This window comes from Oncorhynchus clarkii, chromosome 10, assembly GCF_045791955.1.
Source record: "Oncorhynchus clarkii lewisi isolate Uvic-CL-2024 chromosome 10, UVic_Ocla_1.0, whole genome shotgun sequence".
Classification (NCBI taxonomy): domain Eukaryota; kingdom Metazoa; phylum Chordata; class Actinopteri; order Salmoniformes; family Salmonidae; genus Oncorhynchus; species Oncorhynchus clarkii.
Window position 1 is genome coordinate 30,025,198 of NC_092156.1, and position 21,680 is coordinate 30,046,877.

General features: G+C 44.8%; 1 protein-coding gene across 3 annotated transcripts in view; it reads right to left on the reverse strand.

Annotated features, from left to right (window-relative positions):
- The window catches only part of LOC139418250 (active breakpoint cluster region-related protein-like), a 258,195-nt gene that overhangs the window by 188,516 nt on the left and 47,999 nt on the right, over window positions 1-21,680 (reverse strand). Inside the window, exon 1 of one of the 3 annotated variants that reach the window (XM_071167562.1) lies at window positions 2,751-2,884. The exons of the other annotated variants lie outside the window; for them this stretch is intronic. Coding sequence (XP_071023663.1) covers window positions 2,751-2,811 — 61 coding nt within the window. The 5' untranslated portion in view covers window positions 2,812-2,884. Of the gene's footprint in view, window positions 1-2,750; window positions 2,885-21,680 lie in introns of those variants that run through there. 3 annotated transcript variants of the gene reach the window in all.

A 21,680-nucleotide genomic window follows, 5' to 3' on the forward strand; every position in this document is an offset into this window, starting at 1 on the left:
CCTCGCCCCACTCTTCTCCTCCACCTCGCCCCACTCTTCTCCTCCACCTCGCCCCACTCTTCTCCTCCACCTCGCCCCACTCTTCTCCTCCACCTCGCCCCACTCTTCTCCTCCACCTCGCCCCACTCTTCTCCTCCACCTCGCCCTACTCTTCTCCTCCACCTCGCCCTACTCTTCTCCTCCACCTCGCCCTACTCTTCTCCTTCACCTCGCCCTACTCTTCTCCTCCACCTTGCCCCACGCTTCTCCTCCACCTCGCCCCACTCTTCTCCTCCACCTTCCCCCACTCTTCTCCTCCACCTTCCCTTACTCTTCTCCTCCACCTTGCCCTACTCTTCTCCTCCACCTTTCCCCCCCATCCTATCGCTCTCCCCCACTCTTCTCCTCCACCTTCCCCCACTCTTCTCTTCTACCTTCCCCCACTCTTCTCCTCCATCCTCTCGCTCTCCCCCACTCTCTCGCTCTCCCCCACTCTCTCGCTCTCCCCCACTCTCTCGCTCTCCCCCACTCTCTCGCTCTCCCCCACTCTTCTCCTCCACCTTACCCCACTCTTCTCCACCGTCCCCCATCCTCTCGCTCTCCCCCACCTTCCCCCACTCTTCTCCTCCACCTTCCCCCACTCTTCTCCTCCACCTTCCCCCACTCTTCTCCTCCACCTTCCCCCACTCTTATCCTCCACCTTCCCCCACTCTTATCCTCCACCTTCCCCCACTCTTATCCTCCACCTTCCCCCACTCTTCTCCTCCACTTTCCCCCACTCTTCTCCTCCACTTTCCCCCACTCTTCTCCTCCACCTTCCCCCACTCTTCTCCTCCACCTTGCCCCACTCTTCTCCTCCACCTTGCCCTACTCTTCTCCTCCACCTTCCCCCACTCTTCTCCTCCACCTTCCCCCACTCTTCTCCTCCACCTTCCCCCACTCTTCCTCTACCTTCCCCTCCACCTTCCCCCACTCTTCCTCTACCTTCTCCTCCACCTTCCCCCACTCTTCCTCTACCTACCCCTCGCTCTCCCCCCACTCTTCCTCTACCTTCCCCTCCCATCCTCTCCCACTCTTCCTCTACCTTCCCCTCGCTCTCCCCCACTCTTCCTCTACCTTCCCCTCACTCTCCCCCACTCTTCCTCTACCTTCCCCTCCCATCCTCTCCCCCACTCTTCCTCTACCTTCCCCTCGCTCTCCCCTACTCTCTTCCTCTACCTTCCCTTCGCTCTTCCCTACCTTCCTCGCTCTCCCCCACTCTTCCTCTACCTTCCCTACTCTCTTCCTCTACCTTCCTCGCTGTCACTTTCCCACCACCCCTCTTTCTCTCACCGCTCTCCATCCCTCTCTGTCCCCCCTCAACGGGCAGATTAACTGGGAACAATAGCGATACAGCAGAATAAATGACCACAAGCTGTTACATAAACCTAATCTCTCCTTTGAGACAAGACTCGGAGACCATCGGAATCACATCACGACTCATGCATGTATGGGTAAGTCGCGAGCACACACACACACACACACACACACACACACACACACACACACACACACACACACACACACACACACACACACACACACACACACACACACACACACACACACACACACACACACACACACACACCACCTTAAAAGCTATTGTATACATAGAATGCTGACTGAAGACAACAACTAGCTCCTTAAGTACAGATATTCAAGAATATTCTAATCCTACATTGAAACATACATTAATCATCATGATTCATGATCCTGGTCATTTTCTATACAAACATTTAGTCAGGCACTACATTAGCCTAGCCAACAGGATAAAAAAAAACATGCATTCACAGAAACAGTCCAATAAAAACACTGACCACAATGAAGAATCTACATGGACAATAAACGGAATGAGTGAATAATGCACCATCACAGTCCTGGTTAGAACACTATACCAACATCTCTGCACAATTAACACTGTCAAGTGGCAGTTTAGGGGAGTAGTAAACTACAGATAACTAAAATAATGTAAGTACATCTGGCAGTAGCTTGGTGGTAGTTGAACTAAAGTCAAATGGAGGTAGTGTTTTCAGTAGTTCAATATATTATTTTGCCCAAAAATTGAATATGGGTGAAGAAGGCAATAATTGTAATTCTTTGCATCAGACCTGCGTACTTCTCACTTGAAACATTGTTGTTGTGTTTAATAGGCTAGATTACACATTCTGGTAGCTTATGACACCAAAGTGACCTGTTCTTTCAGTTTGTAGTCTGACATTTCAGATGTACATATGTAGTCTGGATGTAGTGAACTACTTTTTTGAAGTAACTTCAGTAAACTACCATTTTTCTTAAGGGTAGATTTAATGAAGATGAACCTCTTCCAGTGTGAAATGATTGGTAGCTTGGTAAACTACATTTTCAGAGTAGCATCCCCAACACTTTCAATATGTCCTGGTTGGTTAAATATGCTAATATATTTGTGCTCTCCACAGTAGACACATGACCTAATATCACCATTAGAAGAGAGGGATATACAGGCACTGACGTTTCTCTGTACACACACACTTTAGATTAATGGCCAAAACAGTGCTCCTCAAAGGCTGAAATAATACATGTAGGACTGGGGTGTGTTGTTATGGAGAGCTATATTGATGGGCACTCATTGGGAGTCGTGACACAACCCAGTGTACGCGTGTGTCTGTTCCTAATGAGATCAGACATCCCAGCTCAGAGAACGTGGTGGGTGAGGGATGGAGAAAGAGAAGAGGAGAGAGAGTGATACATACTGCTGTAGAGTGTATCTATCCAAGACAGTCGGGGGAGACCACGAGTGCTCAGGGGCTCCATCCTCCAGCAATGATTCCTCTTCAAAAATGCTTCTTTCCCTTTCTCCTCTTCTCCTTCCTTCTCTATCACTCAATACCCTTTCTCTCTTCCTCTGCTTCCGCTGAATACACCCTCTTTTTGTTGTTCTTATTCACGAGTGAAAGGCAGTCGTCATCTCAGGCAACAAAAGAAGAAAAAATACAAATAAACTGGGTCCAACAGGCGGAGAGAACAAAAGTGTGTGTATCCACAGCCCTCGACTTTAGCAGTTGCTGTCAGGCTGAGCTCCAACAGCAGGCTAGAGACGGCCACAGCCAACCGTTGCTAGGGTAGACAGAAAGCACTTCCTCCCCTTCGCTCTCTTTTGCTCACTCACTCCCAACCCCTCTCTCGCTCTTTCTATTTCTTGAGCGTGCGCGCAGAGCCCCTCGCTCTCTCTTCTAATCCACTCTCGCTCTCCTTCTCTTCTGTTCACTCTTTATTTCTCTCTCTTTCTCTTGTATGAGAACAACATCCAAAACGGAACACTATTTGTGTATGTTGTGTCTGTTAATCTGACGGGAGAGATGTCAAAACTGAATGGTTGATACTCTCTCGCTCTCCTCCTCATCTCCCCATCTTCCTCGCCCTCGCAGAAGAGGTTGCATTAGCCCAGTTTTCTTGAGGACTATGGACTGTGCTGTTGGTCTCCTACAGCCTGGGTAGTCATGGACTAGGAGGACTGTGCTGTTGGTCTCCTACAGCCTGGGTAGTCATGGACTAGGAGGACTGTGCTGTTGGTCTCCTACAGCCTGGGTAGTCATGGACTAGGAGGACTGTGCTGTTGGTCTCCTACAGCCTGGGTAGTCATGGACTAGGAGGACTGTGCTGTTGGTCTCCTACAGCCTGGGTAGTCATGGACTAGGAGGACTGTACTGTTGGTCTCCTACAGCCTGGGTAGTCATGGACTAGGAGGACTGTGCTGTTGGTCTCCTACAGCCTGGGTGTGCTAATGTGTCATGAGTGGCTTCACAAATAAGCCTCTGTCATAACTGGACAAAACAACAGTTGCTGGCTGTACTGGTCCGCACTAAAGACACAGTACCCACTACTACCACATCACTACCAGTCTGTGCACACTACTACCACATCACTACCAGTCTGTGCACACTACTACCACATCACTACCAGTCTGTGATAGGGAGCGATGCAGGTGAACCGTGTTTTTCTCTGTTTGAGACTGTTGGAGTTAGTGATAGGGGCAAAAAGGTTGTTGTGCTCGTGTCAGAGACAAAATAGATTAGTTCACTGCAAGCTGAACCTTGGTGAATGTCAAGTGTGTGTGTGTGTGTGTGTGTGTGTGTGTGTGTGTGTGTGTGTGTGTGTGTGTGTGTGTGTGTGTAATGCATTGAGACTGAGTCTCAGTTCCTGCTGAGGATGAGAGATCAGAGGAGAGATCAGAAACAAGAGGAGAGATCAGAAACAAGAGGAGAGATCAGAAACGAGAGGAGAGATCAGAAACGAGAGGAGAGATCAGAAACTAGAGGAGAGATCAGAAACTAGAGGAGAGATCAGAAACTAGAGGAGAGATCAGAAACTAGAGGAGAGATCAGAAACTAGAGGAGAGATCAGAAACTAGTGGAGAGATCAGAAACAAGAGGAGAGATCAGAAACTAGAGGAGAGATCAGAAACTAGAGGAGAGATCAGAAACTAGAGGAGAGATCAGAAACTAGAGGAGAGATCAGAAACAAGAGGAGAGATCAGAAACAAGAGGAGAGAGGTTAAAATAAAAGGAAGTCTACAACAGATGACAGTAAAGGGTCAGAGAGAGCAGGAGTAGAGAAGGCATGTCTGGGGAAGATGGGCTATGTCATCTTTCCTTTCCTTCCTCAATTCCCGTGGGAACAAGCAGCGTCCTCCTGTCATTTTGGCTGAGCCCTCTCTCTCGCACAAATACTCAAACACACACACTTTCGGATTCACGAGACACTCCTGTTAACAGTCTGTGCTCTCCGTCTCCCAATCTTCTCCGACCTGCCCTCGCACCCGCCCTTTCCATCTCCTCCCGCCACCTCCCTCCCTCTGACCCACCAAAACGCGCACACAGCACACACACAGCAAACTTGACATTCACCCATATTCAGTTTACCAAACACGTCACTCAATGGCATTTAACTCAAATCCTGGTCATGTACATAGATTTGCAGATGTCGCAGATGCAGCAAAATGCTTGTGTTTCTCCCTCCAACAGTGCAAAAATAATATCATAATATTTCTTAATATAAGCCACGGAACACTGATACAGACTGACCAGCTAATTAATCAAATCCTTTACTATCAGTGTCATGCTGCAGGCAACAAAGCCCCTCTAAAGTGCTCCCTCTCCCCTCCAACCCCCCTTTCCTTAAACACCTTTTCAACCCCTCTCTCCTTCAAGATGGGGGGGAACAGGAGGGAAGTGCTCTCCTCAGACCTCCATCAACACCTGCTTTTCCACCCCTAGTTTCTTTCCTTAATCCCGCCAAAACATCTCCCCCTCTCCCCTTTAGGATGGGAAGACAGGACAGGAGAAACATGGGAGGGATAAGTGTGGCAGAACAACTTCAAGCCTAGGGGGAGGATCCCCTCCTAGAGACAGAGTTGACCTAGAGCGCTGCTCTGTCTCTCCCCAATACACTGGGCGCAATGTGCCAGATGGAATTTGCCAGTAACACAATAAGAATAACGAGGCTATATACAGGGGGCACCGGTACCGAGTCAGTGTGTGCGGTAAGGGTTAGTTGAGGTAATTTGTACATGTAAACTCAGCAAAAAAAGAAACGTCCCTTTTTCAGGACCCTGTCTTTAAAAGATCATTCGTAAAAATCCAAATAACTTCACAGATCTTCATTGTAAAGAGTTTTAAACACTGTTTGCCATGCTTATTCAATGAACCATAAACAATTAATGAACATGCACCTGTGGTACGGTCGTTAAGACACTAACAGCTTACAGATGGTAGGAAATTAAGGTCACAGTTATGACAATTTAGGACACTAAAGAGGCCTTTCTACTGACTCTGAAAAACAGCAAAAGAAAGATGCCCAGGGTCCCTGCTCATCTGCGTTAACGTGCCTTAGGCATGCTGCAAGGAGGCATGAGGACTGCAGACGTAACCACAATCCCTCCATCAGTGCTCAGACTATCCGCAATAGGCTGAGAGAGGCTGGAGTTGTAGGCCTGTTGTACGGCAGGTCCTCACCAGACATCACCGGCAACAACGTCGCCTATGGGCACAAACCCACCGTCTCTAAACTAGACAGGACTGGCAAAAAGTGCTTTTCACTAATCAGTCACGGTTTTGTCTCACCAGGGGTGATGGTCGGATTCGCGTTTACACCGAGGAATGAACGTTACATCGAGGCCTGTACTCTGGAGCGGGATCGATTTGGAGGTGGAGGGTCCGTCATGGTCTGGGGCGGTGTGTCACACCATCATCATACTGAACTTGTTGTCATTGCAGGCAATCTCAATGCTGTACGTTACAGGGAAGACATCCTCCTCCCTCATATGGTACCCTTCCTGCAGGCTCATCCTGACATGGCCCTCCAGCTTGACAATGCCACCAGCCAAACTGCTCATTCTGTGCGGGATTTCCTGCAAGACAGGAATGTCAGTGTTCTGCCATGGCCAGCGAAGAGCCTGGACCTCAATCCCATTGAGCACGCCTGGGACCTGTTGGATCGGAGGGTGAGGGCTTGGGCCATTCCCCCAAGAAATGTCCGGGATCTTGCAGGTGCCTTGATGGAAGAGTGTGGTAACATCTCACAGCAAGAACTGGCAAATCGGGTGCAGTCCATGAGGAGGAAATGCACTGCAAATCATATCAAAGTTTGTCACGTGTGCCGAATACAACAGGTGTAGTAGACCATACAGTGAAATGCTTACTTACAGGCTCTAACCAATAGCGCAAAAAATATATTAGGTGAACAATAGGTAAGTAAAGAAATAAAAACAAGAGTACTTAATTGCAGTACTTAATGCAGCTGGTGGCCACATCAGATACTGACTGTTGCTTTTGACCCCCCTTTGTTCAGGGACACATTATTCTGATTTCTGTTAGTCACATGTCTGTGGAACATGTTCAGTTTATGTCTCAGTTGTTGAATCTTGTGTTCATACAAATATTTACACGTGTTAAGTTTGCTGAAAAGAAACGCAGTTGACAGTGAGAGGACATTTCTTTTTTTGCTGAGTTTAGGTAGGGTGAAGTGACTGTGCATAGATAATAAACAGTGAGTAGCAGCAGCAATATAAATAGTCCAGGTGGCCATTTGATTAAATGTTCAGCAGTATTATGGCTTGAGGGTAGATGCTGTTGAGGAGCCTTTTGGTCCTAGACTTGGCGCTCCGGTACCGCTTGATGTGCGGTAGCAGAGAAAACAGTCTATAACTTGGGTGACTGGAATCTGACAATTTTATGGGGTTTTCTCTGACACCATCTATTATATAGGTCCTGGATGGCATTCCACTGATTCTGTCATTTAAACTAAAGTATATCATTGTATGTTATTATGAATCTAACAGTAGATGGAGGCGAGAGAGTTCATTTGAAGGGTCACATACAAACATTCCCAGACACTGGCTGGCTGGCACACACACACACACACACACACACACACACACACACGTGGGTTTAGATAAACAAAGACAAAGAGCTGCATGTGAGTGAGAGAGTGAGAGGGTAAGTGGCTCTTCATCAATGTTGGATTTATGAGGAGCAGAGCACTGATCATCATCCTTTGTCTTCAAAATGGGACAACGGGGCAGCGCTCCCTCATTCTGTCACATCACAGTCACAGAACGACACGTGTGTGTGTGGGGGGCATACTTCATCTCCCAGGGCATTGGGAAGCGAGCCAATACCAACCTCCCCCACACACACACTAAAACGGCCATCATCTGCGGGCAAAGCTAAACAAAGAGAATACACTTGTAACGCCGTGTGTTAGCCTTCCCGTTGCGACACAATCCTTCCAGCATCAAATATTAATGGGCAGTCACGCTGTGGGGTAAAACAGGCCATTACCCAGTCTCTACAGTACTGTGACAGAACCGACAAAGGTATTGGTTGATTCCCCTCAAGAGGAGAAGAGACTTCTAAAACTATTGTCCGTCTGTCCGTGTCTGTCCGTCTGATCTGACCTGCATCCCAGTGTTCCACCCAGTTCAATTCTCTGTCCAATTCTGGGTCATACTGAGTGACTAGGAGACCAGATGGTAGGGTCAGACTGGATAGCCAAATCCAGTCCAGTCCAAGGGGGTAACATGACCCTCCCTATCAATACCCTCTCTGGGAAGCCCAGCAACCACACAACCTCTCACCTCCTTACAAAGGCCTTGGAGCACCAGCCCCAGTCCATCTGGTTGGTCTAGTCAGATACAACACTGCTGTATCACACACACATAGCCAATACTGTCCAACAAACCACTAATCAGCATCGCCAGGAGAACACAACACAATCAATACCAATGTATGTTACTGGAATACAATTCCAGTGAAATGAATTACCTGAAAATCCTCATTAATCATTACAATGTCTAATGAATGAGGGAATAGTTGGGAGTTATTACAGCCAGTAATCAATTCCCTTCATTGTAGAGCCTAGTCAAACAACAGGCTCAGTGATGTGTACAGAGACAAATTTGGCCTAATCTACACTGCTCTCAATCAGTGGATCAGTGAATCTGGGTAACAACGGATGGCAATAATGGCACGGCATCAAACCATACACAACACCCCCAAAACAGACAGGTTAGCTGGCTGTCACAGGGGGCAGGAAACCACTTCACTTTGGTGGCCCAGTTCAGGTATGACCCCATACCCAGCCCATACACCGCTCCAACTCCTACATTATTCAACACAGGGTATGTGGCTATGGCACTCACCAATCCTGCTGGTTATGGCATAAACACAGCCTATCGGTATGGGGAGGGGGATGCACGTGTGCGTTCATGTGTGCGTACACACTTAACAGGCCAGCCCACCAGCCAATGAACACACGTTGTGTTTTCCCCTACTCTACTCTGCCCAGATACCCCCCCTGAACCATTCTTCTCCCTCATCTAACCCCTCTCCCGTCATCCCACTCCAGCCCCACCCGTCTCCCTAGGGAAAGAGAGGGAGGAGAGATGGAGGGAAGATGGGGGCTTACAAGTACCTCTCCTCCACTCAACCTACGCTATCCTCCCCTCCCTCATCTGTCTCTACGGGGCAGTCAGTCTCTACCAGGGGGGGTGCATTCGCTCCCCCAAAGCACCGCTGGCATTGGGGCGAAGTGTGTGATGGGGGGGGAGAGATTGTACGGCCCCTTTAGTTCCATATACAAGAAGAAAGCTCTGTTTTCCACTTCACTGGCTACCTCACCAGGAGGGATGGGGGGGGGGGGGGGGGGGGGGGGGGGGGGGCAAGGGAAGCCACTGCATTAATGGTGTACTGGATGCACAGAATAATAGACTGAAGCTAGGTTACAGCTGCTCTTGGATGAATAGTGTGTGTGAGATGTGTTCTGCTCTTCTGTAGTAGTGTTGGCACTTCAGTCAACTCATTACACATAACAATGACAATGACACAAATTTTCTTTTGAAAAATGACATTTTGATCAAATGTACAGTATCAATTTAACAAAAAAGAAAGGAAGGATCATCCCAAAAAAAAGAGCCAAAAACAGCCAATCAGAATCGTTCTGATAAAGACTGTAGAACTATACTAGAACACCAGAAGATTACTACAGCTACAGAACCTGCTCCCTATGTGTAGGGCTTATCAGGCATAGCAACATCATCTACTACACATTACAAACAGGAGTCATTAGATGGTTCTTGTTTCTGACTGCATCTCTCGGTGTTGGTTAAGTTTAGGGGGGATGGGGAGAATACATGGGAATCAGTGTGCATTATTGAAAGGGGATTTCAGGGTGTAGTCAGTCTGGTGCTAGTCATGGCAGACAAGGTTGATAGTTGGTAGAGATAGATGGAAGGGGATGCCCCTAGATACTGATCAAGATAAGTTTCGTATTTTCATCCCAAATGGTTAGGGTTAGGATGTGGGAAGGGTGAGCTGATTCTAGATCTGCGCCAAAGGGCATTGGCTGGGACTATTGAGTTGTGAGGACAGGGTTGACACACTCCCACAACCTACCTAAAATCCCAACCTACTCACAACCGAATTTAAGGTTCCTCTCGATCATCCCTGCTTCTCTCTCTCGTTGCTTTTCTCGGTCACGTATCTTCCCTCTCTCTTCACCCACCCACCTTTCACTCTGCTGTCATACCTGCACTGTTTCTTTCTAATCAATCTTCCGTCCCCTCGCCTCTCCCACAACGAGAGAAAGCGGGAGCAGGTGAGTCACATTTATATTGAAAGCAAGTATTTTTATTCTTCAATAGAGAGATCAGGGGCGTGAAACATTAGTTTTCCTTCATAGAAAATACATTATTACAACACATTCGGCAGAAAATTGCATTATTTTCAGCAGATGACAACAGAAGTGCCACGCCAGTGCCTCACAAGGTTGATAGTTGGAAGATCTTATAATGAAAAAGCAAGCAATTTTTTGCAAAAGCGTTGCATGGCCATCATATTTTAACATTTGTCATAGAAATAATGTTGCCAGTTATGTTTTGCTTAAAGTTAATCTGGCTACACCGAGAAAAGTACCGGAGTAAAGTAGCTACACATCAGTAAGAGTGCTGTCTGCTAACAGAAAGCCTATTCGTGGAGAAGTGCAACTGAAGCACTAAATTAGTTTGACGAGCAGAAATTACAATAAAGCTAATTACATCTGCGTTTACAAAACACAGCAAGATATCATACGTGTTGTATATATATTTTTTCTGCGTAAAAAACGCTGAATTCTGCATTAACGCAAATCCTAAATTTAACTTGCTAAATAATCTAAGTAAGTGGCTGAATTACTCATCACTGTCAAACGCCTCATCACTGTCAAACGCTCCCTAAAACACTTCTGTGAGCAGGCCTTTCTAATCGACCTGGCCCGGGTATCCTGGAAGGACATTGACCTCATCCCGTCAGTTGAGGATGCCTGGTCTTTCTTTAAAAGTAACTTCCTCACCATTTTAGATAAGCATGCTCCGTTCAAAAAATGCAGAACTAAGAACAGATATAGCCCCTGGTTCACTCCAGACCTGACTGCCCTCGACCAGCACAAAAACATCCTGTGGCGGACTGCACTAACATCGAACAGTCCCCGCGATATGCAACTGTTCAGGGAAGTCAGGAACCAATACACACAGTCAGTCAGGAAAGCTAAAGCCAACTTCTTCAGGCAGAAGTTTGCATCCTGTAGCTCCAACTCCAAAAAGTTCTGGGACACTGTGAAGTCCATGGAGAACAAGAGCACCTCCTCCCAGCTGCCCACTGCACTGAGGCTAGGTAACACGGTCACCACCGATAAATCCATGATTATCGAAAACTTCAACAAGCATTTCTCAACGGCTGGCCATGCCTTCCGCCTGGCTACTCCAACCTCGTCCAACAGCTCCCCCCCCCCCGCAGCTACTCGCCCAAGCCTCTCCAGGTTCTCCTTTACCCAAATCCAGATAGCAGATGTTCTGAAAGAGCTGCAAAACCTGGACCCGTACAAATCAGCTGGGCTTGACAATCTGGACCCTCTATTCCTGAAACTATCCGCCGCCATTGTCGCAACCCCTATTACCAGCCTGTTCAACCTCTCTTTCATATCGTCTGAGATCCCCAAGGATTGGAAAGCTGCCGCAGTCATCCCCCTCTTCAAAGGGGGCGACACCCTGGACCCAAACTGTTACAGACCAATATCCATCCTGCCCTGCCTATCTAAGGTCTTCGAAAGCCAAGTCAACAAACAGATCACTGACCATCTTGAATCCCACCGTACCTTCTCCGCTGTGCAATCTGGTTTCCGAGCTGGTCACGGGTGTACCTCAGCCACGCTCAAGGTACTAAACGATATCATAACCGCCATCGATAAAAGACAGTACTGTGCAGCCGTCTTCATAGACCTTGCCAAGGCTTTCGACTCTGTCAATCACCGTATTCTTATTGGCAGACTCAGTAGCCTCGGTTTTTCGGATGACTGCCTTGCCTGGTTCACCAATTACTTTGCAGACAGAGTTCAGTGTGTCAAATCGGAGGGCATGCTGTCCGGTCCTCTGGCAGTCTCTATGGGGGTGCCACAGGGTTCAATTCTCGGGCCGACTCTTTTCTCTGTATATATCAATGATGTTTCTCATGCTGCGGGCGATTCCCTGATCCACCTCTACGCAGACGACACCATTCTATATACTTCCGGCCCGTCCTTGGACACTGTGCTATCTAACCTCCAAACGAGCTTCAATGCCATACAGCACTCCTTCCGTGGCCTCCAACTGCTCTTAAACGCTAGTAAAACCAAATGCATGCTTTTCAACCGTTCGCTGCCTGCACCCGCACGCCTGACCAGCATCACCACCCTGGATGGTTCCGACCTTGAATATGTGGACATCTATAAGTACCTAGGTGTCTGGCTAGACTCTAAACTCTCCTTCCAGACCCATATCAAACATCTCCAATCGAAAATCAAATCAAGAGTCGGCTTTCTATTCCGCAACAAAGCCTCCTTCACTCACGCCGCCAAACTTACCCTAGTAAAACTGACTATCCTACCGATCCTCGACTTCGGCGATGTCATCTACAAAATTGCTTCCAACACTCTACTCAGCAAACTGGATGCAGTTTATCACAGTGCCATCCGTTTTGTCACTAAAGCACCTTATACCACCCACCACTGCGACTTGTATGCTCTAATCGGCTGGCCCTCGCTACATATTCGTCGCCAGACCCACTGGCTCCAGCTCATCTACAAGTCCATGCTAGGTAAAGCTCCGCCTTATCTCAGTTCACTGGTTACGATGGCAACACCCATCCGTAGCACGCGCTCCAGCAGGTGTATCTCACTGATCATCCCTAAAGCCAACACCTCATTTGGCCGCCTTTCGTTCCAGTTCTCTGCTGCCTGTGATTGGAACGAATTGCAAAAATCGCTGAAGTTGGAGACTTTTATCTCCCTCACCAACTTCAAACATCTGCTATCTGAGCAGCTAACCGATCGCTGCAGCTGTACATAGTCTATTGGTAAATAGCCCACCCATTTTCACCTACCTCATCCCCATACTGTTTTTATTTATTTATTTTTCTGCTCTTTTGCACACCAATATCTCTACCTTTACATAACCATCTGATCATTTATCACTCCAGTGTTAATCTGCATAATTGTAATTATTTGCCTACCTTCTCATGCCTTTTGCACACAATGTATATATAGACTCCCCTTTTTTCTACTGTGTTATTGACTTGTTAATTGTTTACTCCATGTGTAACTCTGTGTTGTCTGTTCACACTGCTATGCCTTATCTTGGCCAGGTCGCAGTTGCAAATGAGAACTTGTTCTCAACTAGCCTACCTGGTTAAATAAAGGTGAAATAAAAAAATAAAAAAACTAAAGTGATGGGCATCATATTGTGCTTTCTGCCGTGTTTGTCAAAGTCAAAGCCCTTTGGATGAGTTATTTGTTCAGCTGTCACTATTTAGATTTTCTGGCGTTTTCTCCTTTCCGTTCTCGGCCAGTCTCCCCTCTTCAGAGCAGGCAGGCCTGTTTCCCTAGCGACTCCAGCCTCCACACAGACACAGCGTGTAACCTACATCTGCTGCTCCAGAGCCAGTACTGTTGCTCCTTCAGACAAGCATGAGTCAAAACTTTGTTCATTTTTGTATTTTATTTAACGAGGTCCGTTAAGAAAAAATCTTAATTACAATGACTGCCTAACCCGGACGACGCTGGGCCAATTATGCGCCGCTCTATGGGACTCCCAATCACGGCCGGTTGTGATACAGCGTGGAATTGAACCCAATCACGGCCGGTTGTGATACAGCCTGGAATTGAACCAGGGTCTATAGTGACACCTCTAGCACTGAGATGCTGCGCCATTTTCACAATGTCTAATGTTCACATCTGCTTGTAAAATGTCCAAACTCACCAAAAATGACATTCAATAGTTAGTAATCAACAGTTCAAACAAGAGATTCTATTGGACAAATTCAGGTATTTTTATCCCTGTTTCGTTTACTACCAGTCAATAAATGTTTTTCAACAGAATCGGGGGATTGAATATACCCCTGATCACACATAATTAGTTCATTCATAGCAGCCACGTTGTATTCCCACTCACCTTTTCCCTTTTGTGAACTAGTCAGCTGCATTTGCTAAGTAAGTGATACTGAAAAAAATGACAATCTCTTGCTTTTCCATTTTTGAATAAATTAATTTGTGGAAAACTATTTTCTGAGTCAACTACTCATCACATTTTATGCATCACAGTGCTCGCTAGCTGTAGCTTATTTTTTTCAGTACTCGATTCATTCTCTGATCCTTTGATTGGGTGGACAACATGTCAGTTCATGCTGCAAGTTATCATAATTACTGTGGAAGGACTGTGGAAGGGGTGAGAACAAAGAGCCTCCTAGGTTTTGTATTGAAGTCAATGTACCAAGAGGAGGACAGACGCTAGCTGTCCTCTGGCCACACCATGGTGCTACCCTACAAGGTGATGTTGGCTACTGTATACCTAAATAGATTTTTTTAAACACTGTTTTGCAATGATGTGGTGATATATATATATATATATATATATAAAGTTACAAGTTACAGTTTTGACTGAATATTGCTGTCTAGCCATGATTGCCAAAAGCTTGAAGAATTTTGGGCAAATATTTAGGGCCATATTACCAGTTTTATTTCTTGCCTAATTCACTCTGAAAAATCACACTTTTTAAATAGAAAAACAACCAAATCAGATGTTCTAAGTCCACAATGCTGAGACCACATTTATATTTTTAGGTGTACCCTTTTAATTCAATGGCACACCAGTAGCATACATGTAATTGCAGAGTGAGCTAAACAAATCGTCACTGGATTGATGCAATAATCACAATACCAGATATGCATACTTTGTAGTTAACATTTAATTCCATCTACCAAAAGACAGTTGTCGTCATTAGCATCATCACTAACGCCTACACAAATGCGCACACACACAGTCCACCCTGCGTTGGAAAATACAAATCACTGATGCATTTTGTTAATATTTTATGATTATCTTCGGCATTTTAATACATTCTTGAATATTGTTGAATTCCGTTTTAATGTCTGGATTCCATCAGCATCAGATTTCATGAGGCCCTAAATATTGCACAATCCAGGTGTGAAAAGCTCAATCACACCTGCATCAATCATCATTGCGCAAAATGGTATTATCTGGATACATGTGCAACAAAAGTTCAACATTCACTTTCTGCACCTCCCGCAGCAACTAGCTCAGCCTCCGACCGCAAGGCACAACAGAGGGTAATACGAACGGCCCAGTACATCACTGAGGCCAAGCTTCCTGCCATCCAGAATCTCTATACCAGGCGGTGTCAGAGGAAGGCCCTAAGAATTTTCAGACTCCAGCCACCCTAGTCATAGACAGTTCTCTCTGCTACCGCACGGCAAGCAGTACCGGAGCGCCAAGTCTAGGTCCAAGAGGCTTCTAAACAGCTTCTAGCCATAAGACTCCTGAACATCTAGTCAAATGGCTACCCAGACTATGTGCATTGCCCCCCACCCACCACTCTCTGTTGTCATCTATGCATAGTCACTTTAACTCTACCTACATGTACATACTACAACTAACCGGTGCCCCCACACATTGACTCTGTACCGGCACCCCCTGTTGCTCTTTAATTATGTGTTATCTCCGTTATTCTAGACTTATTTTTTTAAACTGCACTGTTGGTTAGGGGCTCGTAAGCAAGCATTTCACTGTATGGCCTACACGTGTTGTATTCGGCGCACGTGACTAAAATTTGATTTGATAGCTGACCACCTCATCCACTGTCTGGCCTAACTCCACACAACACAGCGCGCACGTGCTGACATGACTCATCAAATCAAATACAACAGGTGTAAACTACAGAAGGCTACTGAGGGGAGGACGGCTCATAATAATGGCTTTAATGGAGTGAATAGAATGGTATCAAACGCATGCTGTGTGTTTAAAACTTCTTAAGGCTGGGGGGCAGTATTGAGTAGCTTGGCTGAATAAGTTGCCCAAACTAAACGGCCTGCTCCTCAGTTTCAGTTGCGAATATATGCATATTATTATTAGTATTGGATAGAAAACACTAAAGTTTCCAAAACTGTCAAAATATTGTCTGTGAGTATAACAGAACTGATATTTCAGGCGAAACCCTGAGGAAAATCAAAGCAGGAAGTTGCTTCTATTTTGAAAACTCCATGTTCCATAGCCTGCCTTTGCTCTCATTTAAAGGGATATCAACCAGATTCCTTTTCCTATCGCTTCCTATCGCTTTTATTTTGAAAAATTAGCAAGAAGGATAACATCGCGTCATTGTATGGCCGGGTGCCAGCAGCATTTTGTATGCGCAACAGAGTTTGGGCAGCCATTGCCTTTCCCTCTCCTTCTGAAAAAGACAGTTGCGGTTGATTTATATATTTTAAAAACAACCAGAGGATTGATTCTAAAAAAACGTTTGACATGTTTCTGTGGACATTACAGATACTATTTGGAATTTGTCTGCGTTGTCGTGACCGCTCTTTCCTGTGGATTTCTGAACATAACGCGCCAAACAAACAGAGGTAATTTGGATATAAAAATAATCTTTATGGAACAAAAGGAACATTTGTGTAACTGGGAGTCTCGTGAGTGAAAACATCCGAAGATCAAAGGTAAATGATTAATTTGATTGCTTTTCTGATTTTCGTGACCAAGCTACTTGATGCTAGGTGTACATAATGTTTTGTCGAGTGATCGATTAACTTACACAAGCGCTTGGATTGCTTTCGCTGTAAAGCATATTTTCAAAATCTGACACGACAGGTGGATTAACAAAAGGCCAAGCTGTGTTTTGCTATATTGCACTTGTGATTTCATGAATATAAATATTTTTAATAATATTTGAATGTGGCGCTATGCAAAAAATTCGATACAATTTCACTTATTCTATTCCAGCAATTAATATGAGCCCGTTCTACCCCAAAAAGGTGCTATCAATCTCCTGTGGTGTAAACTTTAGACTGATATTAATGATCTTGTTTTATTATTAGTGATTGATTTCACGCATAAAGCGGTGTCCTGTCCCGCACAGCTCACACTTTAAAACACTGCCTTCAGACTCCTTGCCTCCCCACTAACACGCCAAGGTTTTAACTGGGTTGACCTTTTCTCAGTACTGTCATAGAACACTAGTCGGCACTGGGGATGGGATAAAGGACCCTCTGTATTACTGGGCAAACCCGAGAAAGTCACATTCATTTTCAATTAGGATTTGTTTGTTTTTTTACATTATTGAATGGGAAATTCAAAATACGCCCTCAATTGGAATGGAATTAGCACCAGGGGTTGGGGTCATCTAACAAACCTTTGATAATACAACCAGAGCACGTGCAGCAGACACGAGACAAAAAGCAACACACCAACATCCATAAGAGGTAGGCGGAGAGATACTCACGTAGCAGCTCACAAATCGCTTTGTGGAAATATCAATCATCCAGAATCATAACCGGAGGCTACTGTTCCATCCTGAGAGAGGCATAGCCATCAGTCACAATAACACATAGGTTAACCCAGTTACACACAGAACTGACACTTTATTACTACTATGGAAATGTGCCACTATCATATTGGTAATTTCCATGTAAAAGGACCCACCAACATCAAGTTTATAGGAGCACATACCATTTGGTGTCAAATGAAAGCTAAGAGTCAATATTTTGAGTGAAATATATATTTTTTCAACCATTTTCCAATCAAAAAATGTGAAATAACCATATCTGGACACACAGATGGAAAAGGGGGTCTTCAAAAAGTCGTTGGGTATTAGAAATCCATCAAAACAATAATGTTGAAGGCCCCTGCCAACTAATATGTACATTTATATTTCGTTTTGCATACATTATTTTTGGCTTGGGCGGTATACCGTATTTGGAAAAAGCCACGGGATAGTTTTTCAATATTTCATTATGAAGCGTACCTGTACTAGTTTCCCCAAAACAGCAGTTTGAGCCAGTCACGTGTGTTCATTTACAAAGAAGCACAAAGAAGCACAAAGAGCATGAGGTGAGTCACTCCTCCAGAGCAACTTAAGTGAGGTGATTAAGTTACACTTGTATGAAATACTCTAATGTTTGCAAGATAAATATATATCTCTTAACTATTAAGTTAACTATCTAATGTGCCAAATAAATTCTCTCCAGCTGGGTTTTGCTAACTTGCTAATGCTAGCTAAGTGGCTCACATTAGCTTGCAAGATCAAGCATCTTAGCAACAGCAGCAGAGACAATCCCCTCCTGGATTAAGATCCCTGCGGGCTCTAATATTGGTTTTGTGTGGGCTGCAAACTCTTTTCAGATCCTTGCATTACTTCATGAGCTGCCATCCACTTTGAGAAATCCTTAGTACTTGTTAGCATTCTGGTAAAGCAACTTTTTTTCTCTCTCATAAAATAAAAGAAAATCAATCAAATAAAAAACACACGTGCGCAGTACCGGTAATACCGTATTTCCCGGGATGGCACAGGCACGGTATGAAAATATGGATACCGTATTTCCCGGGATGGCACAGGCACGGTATGAAAATATGGATACCGCTCAACCCTAAATGATTTGCTTTCTGTAAGTTTAAGAAATGTTGTATAATTTGTCATTCTGTTACAAAAAACACATCGTAAAGATATTTTCAAATGTCTCACCCTCATGAGGGAGGAATATGAAAGTTCAGAATTAATAAGGTAGACCTACCAATTAGTTATACTGTTTTTACTGATAACAATTGTATTTCTGAATTATTAAAATGTGTTACTCTGTTACCAAATCAGTAACAGAATGACTGCAATCGAATTGGCCACAATAGAAAATCAGTCATAAAACAGAGTTGCAGTAGAGCACAGTACACACAGGGGTCGTACATACAGTGGCAAGTGAAATTCAAGGACTTGAGTACTTTTTCAAGCACTAATATTTATTTTCAAGGACCAATTTGTAAATGTTCCGATTATGCAATTGTTTCTAGTCGACATCACTACCTTACAAGTACCTTACTCATACGTTTCCCTACTTATATACTACATATGAGTGCTAAGTCACTACTGATGATGTGGACTGATTTCCTTATGAACTGTAACTCTTAAAATTGTTGTGTTGTGTGTATATTATTGTTGTTCAGTGTACATAATATTAAATTGTCTTAGATAATATTAAATTGTCTTTGTATTTAAATTGTCTTCATATTTCACAAATATTTTCGGTCCCACAGGCTGTGAATTCTGACAGTTTAAAAGGCCCTTTGTTGTATGCTATACATATTTGAAGAGCAACAAGTTATTAATGTGTTTAAGATTAAAAGACTCCCTCCGGGGATCCTATTTACATTTTCAGGGACCGCACAAATTTGGGAACCACTATAACTTACTACTAACCTCTCTCCCTGCTTGCTTCAATGCTTCCTCTCTCTGTGTATCTCATTCGCCTCCATTGCAGCCTGACTCACCAGTCTGTCTCACTACTCTCTATAAAGAAAATGTATTTATGAAAACTTCTAGTAGCCATCTTTTGATTATAGCTAGCTTAATTTCAGTCAACTGCTCCTGCTGAGGTCAGGCTCCGTTCAACGTTAGCGTCCAACTTCATCCTTCTAGCCAGTTAGTTATAGCTAGCTACCTGGCTAATAGCCCTCAACATCTGACAGAAATATCAGCGACTATTCACCAGTAGTACAGCCGTGGCCAAAAGTTTTAGGAATGAGACAAATATAAATTTTCAAAGTTTGCTGCTTCAGTGTCTTTAGATATTTTTGTCAGATGTTACTATGGAATACTGAAGTTTAATTACAAACATTTCATATGTGTCAAAAGCTTTAATTGACAATTACATGAAGTTGATGCAAAGTCAATATTTTCAGTGTTGACCCTTTTTCAAGACCTCTGCAATTCGCCCTGGCATGCTGTCAATTAACTTCTGGATGGCAGCCCATTCTTGCATAATCAATGTTTGGAGTTTGTCAGAATTTGTGTGTTTTTGTTTGTCCACCCACCTCTTGCGAATTGACCACAAGTTCTCAAATGGGATTAAGGTCTGGGGAGTTTCCTGGCCATGGACCCAAAATATCAATGTTTTGTTCCCTCGAGCCACTTAATTATCACTTTTGCCTTATGGCAAGGTGCTCCATCATGCTGGAAAAGGAATTTGCTCTCAGAGGATGTGTTGGTAACATTCTTCATTCATGGCTGTGTTCTTATGCAAAATTGTGAGTCAGCCCACTCCCTTGGCTGAGAAGCAACCCCACACATGAATGGTCTCAGGATGCTTTACTGTTGGCATGACACAGGACTGATGGTAGCTCTCACCTTGTCTTCTCCGGACAAGCTTCTTTCCGGATGCCCCAAACAATCGGAAAGGGGATTCATCAGAGAAAATTACTTTACCCCAGTCCTCAGCAGTCCAAACCCTGTACCTTTTGCAGAATATCAGTCTGTCCCGGATGTTTTTCCTGGAGAGAAGTGGCTTCTTTGCTGCCCTTCTTGACACCAGGCCATCCTCCAAAAGTCTTCGCCTAACTGTGCGTGCAGATGCACTCACACCTATCTGCTGCCATTCCTGAGCAAGCTCTGTACTGGTGGTGCCCCGATCCTGCAGCTGAATCAACTTTAGGAGACGGTCCTGGCGCTTACTGGACTTTCTTGGGCGCCCTGAAGCCTCCTTCACAACAATTGAACCGCTCTCCTTGAAGTTCTTGATGATCCGATAAATGGTTGATTTAGGTGCAATCTTACTGGCAGCAATATCCTTGCCTGTGAAGCCCTTTTTGTGCAAAGCAATGATGACGGCACGTGTTTCCTTGCAGGTAACCATGGTTGACAGATGAAGAACAATGATTCCAAGCACCAACCTCCTTTTGAAGCTTTCAGTCTGTTTTTCGAACACAATCAGCATGACAGAGTGATCTCCAGCCTTGTCCTCATCAACACTCACACCTGTGTTAATGAGAGAATCACTGACATGATGTCAGCTGGTCCTTTTGTGGTAGGGCTGAAATGCAGTGGAAATGTTTTTTGGGGGATTCAGTTCATTTGCATGGCAAATAGGGACTTTGCAATTAATTGCAATTCATCTGATCACTCTTCATAACATTCTGGAGTATATGCAAATTGCTATCATACAAACTGAGGCAGCAGACTTTGTGAAAATGAATGTGTGTCATTCTCAACTTTTGGCCATTGACTGTACACTCATTCTCTGGGGGGGGGGGGGGTTGTTTGGGGGATGTTTGTTGACACGGCAGGAGACGAGGGCCGTTAAAGGAATTCCCACTGTCAGCGACGTGTCTCTGCTACTTGCCACTGTAGAGCTGGGCTGAGGTCGTTTGTTTCACCTCTCAGCCTATGTCGTGGGCGGAGTTTCCCGACAGTGGTGAATGAATGCGCTGCTAACAAGGCAAATCTGGGGGAGGAGGCGAACATAACAAGCATATATGAATCACTCATGATTCATTCTCAAGACCAATATGTAATGCAGGCCAACTAATGTTGGATACTAATCGTTACTAATGAGATTCCAGTAATCAATATTGCTATGTTTAAATTGACAGCTATTACAAATCAGCTGTCAGAAGCTGCATGACTAGCAGTTTATTTTGAGCCAATCAAAACTCAATATTCTTAGTCCCTCTCCTAAACTCACGTTGTACACCAGTTGGCGCCAACATGCAAAAAAAATAAAAAATAAATAAAGAGCTAGAATGGAACGTGAAGAGCTACTGCCATTCCGTGGAAGAAAAACAA